The sequence below is a fragment of the Grammomys surdaster genome, unplaced genomic scaffold, assembly GCF_004785775.1.
Source record: "Grammomys surdaster isolate TR1022 unplaced genomic scaffold, NIH_TR_1.0 279, whole genome shotgun sequence".
NCBI classification, from domain to species: domain Eukaryota; kingdom Metazoa; phylum Chordata; class Mammalia; order Rodentia; family Muridae; genus Grammomys; species Grammomys surdaster.
Genome location: NW_021604720.1, coordinates 2,451,966 through 2,464,787, shown reverse-complemented (window position 1 = coordinate 2,464,787; position 12,822 = coordinate 2,451,966). Strand labels below are relative to the sequence as shown.

Genomic DNA, 12,822 nt, shown 5'->3' with positions numbered 1-12,822 from the left:
CCCTCTCCCCCTCTCTCTCTCTCTTACTGATTGTTTTTCTAGTATACTGGAGATCTCCTCAGGCTTTATCCGTGGGCCACATTGCCAGCCACCCTTTCTCTTTTAGGACACCTGTGGTTTCATCTTGTCCTCTCAGTAATCCAAGAGAAAGCCCATGTATAGAATCCATGTTGATATACAAGTTACATAGGTATAGTTCTAGAGACTGTTGGTCTCTAGTGACCATTTTCTCTGGTGACAATATCTGAAGTAGCTGATACATTGTTGAGGATAGGTTGTGATAGGGTAAAACTGTATTTGCAAGTAAAATATTGTGGGAGTGAAGTACTGGCCAGCACTACTGTTAAGCCTCCTGTGTACTCGTGCCTGTTAGAGAGGTTTGTAGCCTCCTGTGTGCTCGTGCCTGTTAGGTTTGAGGGAAGCATGGTATCAGTGGATGGCTGATACACATAGAGATGCCATTTTGGTTTCTAAGGTAACTTCTGATAGCTTTTGGAAGTTTGAGTGGGGCGGTGTGATCTTTTCCATGTAAAGAGCTTGGAAAGAGCATTGGATGTGTAGCCTGGTCACATGGGGAACAAACCCGGAAACAGAATTATTGCCAACTGATCAATCCCGTGCTTTTGCCTTAGCCCATGTAATCAGGGAATTTGGCTTTGGATTGCTGGGTTACTATGCTAGATGGGAAGAGAATAGTTGTTAGAGGAATAATAATTTTACAAAACACTAATAAATACCTATTTTCTGTAAACGTATTTAAGTTAATGTAATAATGGAATTTTAGAGTTTAATTTCTACTTTCTTGCCAGAGAGACACATTAGCAAGTAAGCTTATCCGAAAGAAACCACTCTATTAATCTCTTTGGTAAAACCAATCGTATTTAGGTAGAAACTCTCTGTTTTGAATAGAAATAAATTTATCGTTCATTAAAAGATTAAAGGGTACATTTTCTATACTCTTAATCAAGTTCTATCGTAAGGAAGTCCCTGGAGTACAAGAGACCTAACAACTCACTTTCTTTTCATACTTGAGGACGTTTGCTTCTTCATGATTGCTTTCTGCTCTTTTTCTCCTCTTCCTTCCTCCCCTTCCTCCCTCCCTCCCTCCCTCCCTCCCTCCCTCCCTCCCTCCCTCCCTCTCTCCTTCCCTTTCTTTTTCCCTGCTTCCTTCCCTCCTTCTCTCCTTCCTTCTCTCCCTTCTTCCCTCCCTCCTTCCCTCCTTCCCTCCTTCTCTCCTTCCCTCCCTCCCTTCTCTCCCTTCTTTCTTCTCTCCCTCCCTCTCTTCCTTTTCCCCCCTTCTTTTCCTATACTATTTTCTTATATGTATACTGTGTTCTTACTGCATAGCCCATCCTGGCCTCCACCTTGCTGTGCACATAACCCATTCTGCTAACTCTTGATGTTCAAGATGGATTTGTTGTAAGAAAAGTGTGAATTACAAGTGAACAGCTTTCTGAAGAGAATTCTTTTGAATTTGTGGTTTTGTTGTCAAATTATTATGGAACTTTGGATAAGGACTTGTAAATGATATGCTTCAGATTTTACATAAATAAATTGCAGGTGGATCTGAGCTTCTCTCACGGTGTTGTAGAAACTTGGTGTGTAGGAACTTTGTTGATAATCCGAGTTACCTGGCAGAATTTGTACCTTTTATAAAGTTGACTTAGTTCTTTGATAATACTAACATTGATTGGAAAACTAGTGCTTGGGATGATTGATCAAGTGTTTTCTTTTCCAAGGACTCCACTCGGAATCTGCGACAAGTGGATCAGATGCTTGGGCGGTATCGAGAGTACAGCACTGGACATGCGGGCGCTGTCGGGCAGGTGAGAAGGTTCCAGCTGTTTGCACTGTTGCTCACCATGTGCAAATGTGTACTTAGGGGAGTGGGTGTACTTAGGGGAGTGGGTGTACTTAGGGGAGTGGGTGTACTTAGGGGAGTGGGTGTATAAGTAAGAAAAGTAGATATCGATGTTAGTAAGTATACATTTGAAACTGCCTCGCTGGGGCTGCAGAGATGGCTCAGTGGTTAAGAGCACTGTCTGCTCTTCCAAAGAAGTTGAATTCAAGTGGGAAATCTGAGTTTGTTTACTAAGCTTAAACTGAAAACTGTAAGGCAGTTTTATTTAATTTTATTTTTTGTGCATTGACATGAGGGTGTCAGATCCCTTGGAACTGGAGTTATAGACAGATGTGTATGCATGTGGGTACTGGGAACTGAACTCAGGTCCTCTGGAAATGCATCAGGTGGTCTTAACTACAGAGCCATCTCTTCAACCCTATGTTCATTATTTTTAAAAAGGAAAACTTTCAAGTTGTACTCCACAGAGATAACATTTTGATAATTATGTGTATGCCATTCCAAATGCTTTGCCTACTTTTATGTGCATATAGCTCATTGCTTTAAAAAGTGGGACAGCATAACATCTGCATGTTTTCTGCTCTTTTACTGTCCACACAACTTCGTGTAGGTGGCCAACTCTGACTGCTTGGCTTAACTGTCAGCCTGATACAACCTAGGAGGAGCATCTCAGCGTGGGGCTGCCTAGATCAGGTTGGACTATAGGTTCACCTGTGTGGATTGTCTAGTCTTAATTGATACGGAAAGGTCCAACCCACTGCAGGCAGCACCACTTCGTGGACTTGACTTTCTGGGGTATATAAGAGAGGGAAAAGGAAAAGCCCCTGAGTGCGAGCAAGCAAATGTGTTTGCACCTAGGTATTTCTCTGCTCTTGACTGTAGTTGTCATGTGACTGGCTGCTTCAAACTCCTGCTGCTTTAACTTCCATGTAATAATGGCCTCTAACAGCATTTCTCAACCTGTGGGCCATAACCCCCTTGGGTGTTGAATGCCCCTTTGATAGAGGTCACATAAGACCATCAGAAAACACAGATATTTATACAATGATTCATATAGGAGCAAAATTATAGTTATAAAATAGCAATGAAAATCATTTTATGGTTGGGGGCTTCCACAACATGAGGAATTTTATTAAAGGGTCTCCATATTAGGAAGGTTGAGAGCTATCGGCCTATAATCTGGAATTGTTAGCTAAATTAAACCATATATATATATATACATATATATATATATATATATATACATATATATATATGTATATATATATATGTATTTGAGTTAGGATATTTTATTATAGCTTATAATATTCTGTAGTTTGTATGTTTTCCCTTTAATATGAATGTATAATAGTGACTCTTAATTGAATTGAATTTATCTATCTCAATCTCTTTCTCTGTATTTGTGTAATTGTGGGACTTATGGAAATAAAAGTAATAGGTTAATGAGTATTTCTTAAAGGTTTGCTAGATATTTCAAAATTGCCTTTTCAATGCCAATTTATGTTTGGCTCAGATGCAGTGAAAGAAGCACAGATTTCAAGAGGAAATTTATCACTTTTGTTAACATTTTGCTAGATTCTCTATGCTTCTTGAGGGAGATGGCGTGTAAGGTAAATAGGTGTTTACTAGCCTGTGAACCCTAACCCCAGCCCACTAGCTTCTTGTGAATCTGCACAGTCACCTTTGGGAACCCACTTAAATGTCTGCCTTCTTTATGAAGGAGTAGCATTTACATTGTAAGAAGAAGGATTTACATTATACAGTAATGGTTTCTGTATCTTTGTGCTGTATCAGTCGTCACATACATCTCAAGCTGTGATTGATGACTTGCCTTCCTCTTGCAAAGCAGAACCATAGTTGTTATTATTTGCTTGTGATTGAAAACTAATTGAGCAGAAGGAAGCAGGGCTTCTCTGCAAAGGTCTGTACTACTTTCCCTTAGCGAGTAAGTGTGGGCATTTCTGCACCTACAGGATTTTTATGATTTATGATGTGTTTGAAAGACCCAGCTGTAGACTTCGTGTGTGTAGGTAGCCCATAAACCGTTTTAGGTTACTTTATTAATAATAGATATTTCTCCTTTTTAATTTATTTGTGAAAAACTGGAACATTATTATTCACTAGAAACAGAAAACAGGAAGCAGAAAACGTGGTGGCAGCCAGAGTTAGACACTGAATTCTGTGGAGTGACTGTTCAACCTTACAGGGTTTCTTTCCAGCCACTTGTAGAAAAAAAGACCTAGAAGGGCAGAGCCTTTTTGCCTACGTTTGTTCCTTAGCCTGGTCCAGTTTTCCCTCTCTGCCTTCCTTAAGCTCTTGTTCTGTTCTGACAATTGTGGTTGGTGACTTGTCATTCTGACATGTCCGTGGATCATGACAATAATTGCTATATGTTTGAGCTAGTCAGGATAGCAATGATTTTTTTTCCTTCCTTCCTTCCTTCCTTCCTTCCTTCCTTCCTTCCTTCCTTCCTTCCTTCCTCCCTCCCTCCCTCCCTCCCTCCCTCCCTCCTTTCCTCCCTCCTTCTCTCCCTCCTTCCCTTCCTCTCTGTCTCTTTCTCTCTGTCTTTCTGTCTCTCTCTCTCTCTTTCTTTTTTTCTTTCTTTCTTTTAAACTTTTTGTCAACAAATAAACAAAACCCAAACCAAAACATCAGAAAAACCTCAAATAAAATATTCTATCTCTATCCTTTCTTGGCCCTGTCTTTTATTTTTAATTCCATTTATTGGGGTTTTTACTGGGTATTTTTATTTATAATCTTCAAGTTCTTAAAGCACATGGCAAAATTGTCCATCTTTAAAACAACCAAATTACTGTGTTGTGTTTGTGGATATGTGTAACTTTGTATGTGTAAGGGTACATGTATGTGTGTGCACGAATGTGCACATGTAAGCTTGAGGTCATCCTTGAGTGTTGTTTCTCAGGAGGTATCTATCATTTTGAGACAAGGTCTCTCACTGGGACCTGGGACACACTGCTTATCCTAGGCTGGCTGGCCGGTGAGCCTCAGGAATACCTGTCCCCATTTCTCCAGGTTGAAATTACAGTTAGGAGCCACCACACCTTGCTTTTTATGTGGGTGCTGGGGATTGGACTCCGGTTCTGATGCTTGGATGGCAAGTACCTTAGCAACTGAGCTACTTCTCTATCCTCACTGCCCATGTCCTTTTTTTTTTTTTTAAAAAAAAAATTACATTTTATTGGGGCTGGAGAGATGGCTCAGTGGTCAAGAGCACCAATGTTCTAAAGAGGACCTGAGTTCAGTGCTCAGCACCCACATGGTAGCTCATAACTATCTATAACTACTGTTGCAGGGGACCTGATGCCCTTGTCTGGCCTTTGTGGGCAGCAGGCAGGCACATGGTGCACATACCTGTAGGCAGAACAGTCATACCCCTAAAATAAAAGTAAATCTTTAAAAGAATTGCATTTTATTTGTTCATTGTGTGTGTGTGTGTGTTTGTGTGTGTGTGTGTGTGTGTGTATGGATATGTATACATCTGCTTGTGTACTCATGTGTATACATGCCTTAATATGTGTGTTGAGATCAAGACAATTTGCAGGAACAGTTATTTCCTTTTACTGTTGTGGTTCAGGGGATTGACTTGGGTTATCATGAGGTTGGCAATAAGTGCTTTTACTGTCTGAGCTATCTTACCAGCCCCTAGAATATGCTTTTTAATTTATGTATGCTTTAAAATAGAATAATGTATTTTAGACAGTGATAACTCAACTGTTAAGAAAATTTCACCATGATGAATATCCATTGCCTACTTGAATTAGCATTTTCCTCTTAAAATATAAAGAGACTTCTTAGAAAACCGAATCAACTCTTTTGCCATAGGAAAGACAGGGGCTTTTGTTGTTAACTTAGATTTTATAAATGACTATTTTTAATCCTCAGTACATGGATATGTCAGTTGTCTGTTTGAATATTTATTTGTTGGTGGCTTCACTCTGTGACTATAATTTATCATTGGATAAGGGGAACAGCTTGAAAGTATGAATATCTGCTGTGGTGTTTTCCTCCTGAGTTGATTTTCACCTAACAAAGCAACTACAATAGATATTCCCGTGGACTGTAAAACCTGCTGGTTGTGATCTTGTTAGGTTCTTTTAGGCTCTCGGTCTCGGAATACTCTGTGTTTTACTATTGTTCCCTCAACTTTCTATAACCTGCAACCTAAGGTTACTGTTTATTTCACTTTAACTTTTTATTAGCATACATTAATTTACGTCGTGTTGGATTCCTTCATGTCGTTATCACACAGAGTTGTACTTTGATCATACTCAGCCCATCCCCCACTGCTGCCTTTCTGGTCCCTACCATTAATTCTGCTCTACTTTTCTCAAGGAGCTCCCAATCATGTCACTCATCTTTCTGAGTCTGGCTTAATTTGCTTGTCGTAATGATCTCCATTTCCCTGCAAATGATATGGCTTCATTTTTCTTTGTGGCTGAATTCTATTCCATTGCATGCATATATATACACACATGTCTATATACACACTCATTTCTGCTGTATGTCACATTTTTCCGACCATCTGTTGGTGGGTGCTGGGCTGGCTCCATGCTTTGGCTATCATCAGTCATATAAACAAGCAAGGCTGTGCAGGCATCTCTGTGGTAAGCTGCCTTTGATTCCTGTATCCAACCCTAAGTTTAATTCTTTATTTATTACCTCTGAAGGCCTTGGATGGGTCATGTAGAGAATTGTGAAGTCTCTGGTTTTAATGCAGGAGCAATGCCTAACTTTCTATAGTCTTTTCAGGGATTTCCCTATTACTTTAGGTTTTAAATGTTGTTTTCTTACAATGCTGTAAGAAATAGTGTATATATTTTCATTTTTAAGATAAGAAAACTGGATCACAGACTGGTCATTCACTTGCCTGTGGTCTTTTAAGTGACATCTTCAACAGTAGGGTACATTTTAGAACCTAGCATCAGGATTCAGTTACTCCACTGAGCTGTCATGGTTACTCACAGTTTCCCAATGGTGTAACTTGAAAGATATATTTTTATTTATGTGCACGTGTGTGTGTTTGTGTGTGTGTGTGTCCATGCCTGAAGAGTCGAGAAGAGTGTGTTGGGTGCCCTGGAGCTGGAGTTCTAGATGCTTGTGAGCTGCCCAAGATGGGTCCTGAGAAGTGAACTTGTATTCGTTGTAAAAGCTGCATATGCCCTTAGGTTAAGCTATCTCTCTAGGCTGTAACTTCATATCTCTGAAAATGAGGACCTTAAATTGAAAGTTTGGAAGATTAGATGACCACACACTGAAGATTCAGATTTTTAGAGACTTCTTGCACTTACTGAAAATAAACACAGTGTCATAAAGTCATTCTATCTTGGTTGGCACAAGGCCTAGAATGAGAGCAAGTTGGAACTCATACAGAATGGACTTGGGAGGGAGTCTGGAAGTGAGCTAGGGCTGAGGCACCTAGAAAGCAGCTCTTCTTGTCACTGCTAGGCAGTGGAATAGAGTCCAGGTCACCTGTAGTGGCACAGGCTTTTCCCAGCAGCAGAGATTTCCACATGCCACTCTTGTAGATGTTCTGGCTAGTGACTGTGTTTAGTTGTACAGTGTGCCTTGGGCTTCTTGGGATTCCGAAGCTTTTGACTCTGAGTTATTTTTTCATGCTCTGAACTTCTGGGAACTCTGTGAACATTTTAGTTACATAGGATGACTAAGAAGGTTTTGTTCAAATATTACTGTGCAGATTTGGAACACATTTTTCTTCACAGTGTTGGAATATTTCAAGAACTGTGCAGCAGATTAGCTTTGTCATGCTTCTTCTAGAACCCTGTGTTACCCTTAGTGAGAGAACAGGATGTATTCTTGCACTGATGTGAAAGTGGAACATGTTAAGGGTGAGTATTCAGCATAAAGTTAGTACTGCCTACAGTAGAAATTTGGGTGGGTTGGTATTGATGAGACTAAACTAGTTAATAGGGTATTAAAGTATAATTCTTGCTTCAAACCAGTAGGTTAATTAAGTTCATTTTAAAGATAAAGACAGGATAAAGACATAAATCAAATTATAGCATAGAAACTTGCATTAATAGGTAACTTTTTCTAATATGTACTTTGATTAAAAATTTCCTTTGGGGAAAGGCCATCCAGTGACTGGCCCATCTTGGGATCCATCCCATGCGGGCACCAAACCCTGGCACTATACTGATGCCATGTTGTGCTTGCAGACAGGAGCTTAGCATGGCTGTCCTCTGAGAGGCTCTACCAGCAGCTGACTGAGACAGATGCAGATACTTACAGCCAACCACTGGACTAAGAGCCCACCTAAGAGCTCTTTGGATGAAAGACACACACACACACACACACACACACACACACACTCCAGGTAATTTTGTTATGCCTTGACTAGCTCAATGGCTGAATACTTATAAACCTCCCTGCATCCAGCACATTCTCCCCTCCGGCATTTCTGACTTAACACCTCTTAAATCTATAATTTATCTTGTTGCCCTGGCTCCTTGTGGGTGGCTCCCTTAATCTTTGTTGCCCAAGAAGCTTCTGGGCAGCCTTTCTGGGAGCCAATTTCTGTCTTGTACCTACCTACATTTCGGCTGTTACTTCCTCTTGTTCCTTTTCAGTGTGTGGTCTGACCTACTCCTTTCTTTCTCCTCTCTGTGTTTCTTCTCCTGGGAACCTAGAAGTCCTGCCCCCCTCCCCCTCCCTCTCTTGCATTCTCTCTCTCTCCCTTCCTCCCTCCTTCCCTCCCTCCTTCCCTCCCTCCCTCCCTCCCTCCCTCCCTCCCTCCCTCCCTCCCTCTCCCTCCCTCTCTCTCTCTCTCTCCCTCCCTCCCTCTCTCTCTCTGCCTAGCCATTGGCTGTTGGTTCTTTATTGATCAATCAAAAACCAATTGGGGACAGGAACGTTCAGCATCTAGACATGCAGATTCCCAGTTAGGGATCGGAATCAAGACAAAGCATTAGAACCGATTCCCAACAGGGTTTCACTTGTCAAAAGTACCTGATGACACCAAAGAAAGTAGTTTAGGCCAGACATTAGCCATTTATCATAGCCTCGAGTTGAAGGTCTCTGCTCCTTGCATGCCTGATTTGCACTAATTCATTAAGTGCTTGAAGGTAAAGGGTGTCCTGTCTTTCAATAACTTTAAGTAATGGTGGTCTGTGGGTAAGAAATTTAATTAGTTGCATTCTGTTAAGTCCATTTTAATCAATGTACTTCAGAGTTTTGAATTAGGTTATTCTCTCGAAAAAACATATCTCCAAGTTTCCTATGTGAAGCTGTGAGATGTGAAAATACTTTGTCCTAGAAAATGATGCGATGGCTCAGGGTACAAGGAGCTCTCTGTACAAGGATGTCAGCCCAAGTTCAGTGCCTGGAACCCACATGCTGAAGAGAGACCCGACTCCAGAGAGCTGTCCTCTGACCTCTGCGTGTGTGCCCGGCACATGTCCCTGGATTCACATGTTGTAAAACGTAAAATAATGCAAAAGAATTTCCTTGAGGCTTATGGAAGAAATATAGTCTTTTGAGTCAGAGTTTAAATTGAATTCTGATTTTTTTTTCCTTAGAAATTACCTTGGTTACTTGGAACAAGTTATTAAATCTTTTGAATCTTTGAAACTGAGTCTCATTATTTAAAAATGAACATAATGATGCATACTTCATTATGCTAATATTTAAGTGCTCATAATGTATTTGCTAAACATTTATTTGTAATTTCTTTAATTCATTCAAAAATCCTCATTATTATTTACTAAGGCCATTAAAAATGTACTTTATTCGTGTGTGTGTGTGTGTATGTGCATACATTCACAGCTCATGGCTAGTCAGAGGACAACTCTCAGGAGTTGGTTCTCTCCTGTCACCTTGCACCCAGTTTTCTTGACTGCTGAGCCATCTTTCCATCCCCTTATGAAAAGTTATAGCATTAGGCTGGACATTATTCTAAATTTTATCTGATTTCTAGAGTGATAAATTTCCAGTACTTATTATTGCTTCTAGATTTTGAAGCGATACTTCATTTCTCTTGTTTGAAACATATATTTTTAAATATAGTCTAGAGTGGGTTAATTTGTGTGTGTGTGTGTGTATGTATGTAGGTCTGTGTACATCTCTGTCTGCGTATGCCTGCTCCTTCGTCTGTCTTGTCTTGTCTATCTGTCTCTGTCTCTTTCTCTCTGTGTATGTATGTATGTGTGTATTTTATTATTTTTAGCTATAGCTTAAGTATTTGTTAGCCAGCATCTTCACATCTAAGTGATTTTGGCATGACATGTTCTGGTTTTGGGACCAGTTCCCTTTGTAGACCGGCTAGCAAGGACAGAAATACAGCAGCAATGCTCTGGATGACGGGGGCTGCTGAAGTAGTGAGGCTTTGATACAGGCTCTGCTGAGAAAAGGAAGTTTAGAAGGATTTTTGTATTTAGAACTTTTTTCCTCCTTCAAGAACATAGCTAAATCACCAAAGGTAGACACTGATGTGGATGTCAGGAAATGCATGCTGACAGGAGCCTGATATAGCTGTGTCCTTAGAGGTCTGCCAGAGCTTGACATATTCAGAGGCAAATGCTCACAGCTAACCATTGAACTGATCAAGGGGTTCTCAATGGAGGAGTTAGAGTGAAGACTGAAGGAGCTGAAAGGGTTTGTGGCCCCATGGGGAGAGCAACAATACCAACCAAGCAGAGCTCCCAGCCTACTGGAGCACATAGGGAGAGACTCATGGCTCCCTACATGTATATGTAGGGGAGGATGGCTCTGGCATAGGTGGTAGAGGAGATCCTTGGTCCCATGAAGGCTGGACGCCAGGTGTGGGGGGTAGGTGGGGACACATCTTCATAGAAGCAGTAGGAGGGGGGATGGGATATGGGTTCCTGGGTGGGGGGTGGAGGGGTAAGGGTATAACATCTGAAATGTAAATAAAATATCCAATAAAAAATAATAAAAAAGAAACTAAAAAAATCCATTATATGGCATTCTCAAAGAATTTATAAAAATTTTAAAAACTAATTGACATTTTAATTAAATTATATTTTTAATTATATTAAAAAAAGAACATAGCTAATTCTAGAGGTAGCTTCAAAACAGAGTTTCTGGAATCAGAAATCACTTGGAAATGCAAAACCTAGATTAGTCCCTTGCTAAAAACAGCTGTTACCACAAAGGGTAATCTAGGTGAATCGGTGGATTGAAGCTGAAAACAGACCAGCCTTCGAGGGGACAGAATAAATCCTGTTCCTACCTGGATTGAGGCAGTTTGGGATTTCTATTGATTCTAAGCTGACTTCCTGCTGGAGAGAAAATCATACACCTTGAAAAGCAGAAGCCCGAAGTAACCAAACAGCTTTCAGCGGGAGGACTGAGTAGAAGCTGGTAGGCAGTTGAAAAGAATAAATTAAACGATGGCCAATAGAAGCTCTCCAAAGAGAAGAATATAAGACTGGAAGGGTGAGCTCCACAGAAAAGAGAATAGTGAACGATCAGAAGGATAAGAGAGGATGGCAGTACAGTAATAATGCATGCCAGGTATGGTGGCTCATGCTCTAAACTGAAGCACTCAGGAGGCTAGCCAGGAAGATTATCAAGCCAGCCTGGGCTACAGTGGGAGGCACTGTCTCAACCAAACCAATCCCTTAAGGAGAGGATGAGGGACAGGAGACAAGAGGAGAGAACAGGGCAAAACAATGAGTGACTGAGAATTTACAACACATGAAAGATATCAAGTTATTCATTTGGTGATCCCTATGGCTAAAAAGGCAGGACAAACCAAATAGAACTCAAATAGCCACACAGTAAAGCAGCAGAGAAGTTAGAGAGAAGACTTCTTAGTGTTCTACCCAAGGATGGATACAAATGGGGTCATGGCAGGAGTGGGGGTGGTTTCAGGAAGAAAGTAGGCTCAGATGAGGGGGAAAGAGATGACTGAGTATGGGATGGAAGCAGCTCGTTTTCCAGAAACACTAGGGAGAGATGCGGCTGACGTTGCTTCCAAGAGTGGGATTGGATTAGAGTTAGCCGGCTGTAAGGAGCCGGATGAAAAACGACTTTTCATATGTGCCTCTTCTGCTTTGTCTACGCTTGTCCTGTGGCTGGGCTGGCTAGTTTCCCTACACTTCTTCAGGCTAAATACTTATTTGTGCTTGCAGCAATAGATGTTCTACCTTTCCACTCCTGTGGAGTTGAGTTCTGCAGAAGTTTTTCTTCATCAACTATTTCATTTTGACCTGATCTGAGGTGGATTCATGCATTATTACTGTCGTTCTTACTTTTATTCATGTTTGCATACGGTTCCTAGATGGAGCTGAAGTTTCCCGAAGTCAGGGTGGACAGCTTTTCCTCCATTCTTTTGAGTGTTAGTTGAGTCTTCTTAAGTTGATCATTGTGTGCTTGTCTGGGTATTATTCTCAGTGTTTAGCATATTTTGTTCAATATAGGTAGCTCTTTAAGTATTCTAAGTGTCAAATACCAGCTTTGACACCCAGGGTAAACTGAGGTGGGGCACAGAGTTAACAGTGGGTCAAAATCCTGGTAGCTCCTGGAAGTTGAGGAGCTTCCAGATTGTCTCTGTTGATCATGGCAGGCAATTAAAAGAGAAAAAAGGGGGAAGGAGTCCTACGTAGCTAGTGGCTTTGGTGGCTTGAAACAAGTACTGCTTGTAGCTGTAATTCTTGTAATTCTGAACTCTCTTTTACTCTTCTGGCACCAGAGCTGATTGCTTTTGGCGGTTGTGTCCTGCTGATAACCATGGGCAATTAGAAAAACAACCAACCAACCAACCAACCAACCAAACAAACAAACAACAAACCCCTTAATTACTTGGGCAGGCAAGAAATAAAAGAATAAGAAAAAAATATCATACATTCGTATACACATTCAGTGGATGAATCAAAGGGGGCTCTTTTTGCCAGTTTCACACATGCACGTACCTATATACATACACATACCTACATAGATACATACACATACCTACATAT

The 12,822-nt window shown here is 40.8% G+C and overlaps 1 protein-coding gene across 1 annotated transcript in view; it reads left to right on the top strand.

Moving 5' to 3' along the window:
- Positions 1–12,822, top strand: part of Cep128 (centrosomal protein 128) — a 344,929-nt gene that overhangs the window by 17,882 nt on the left and 314,225 nt on the right. The window contains exon 5 of the mRNA XM_028777280.1: positions 1,740–1,826. Within this exon, the coding sequence (XP_028633113.1) occupies positions 1,740–1,826 (87 nt within the window). The remainder of the gene's footprint in view (positions 1–1,739; positions 1,827–12,822) is intronic.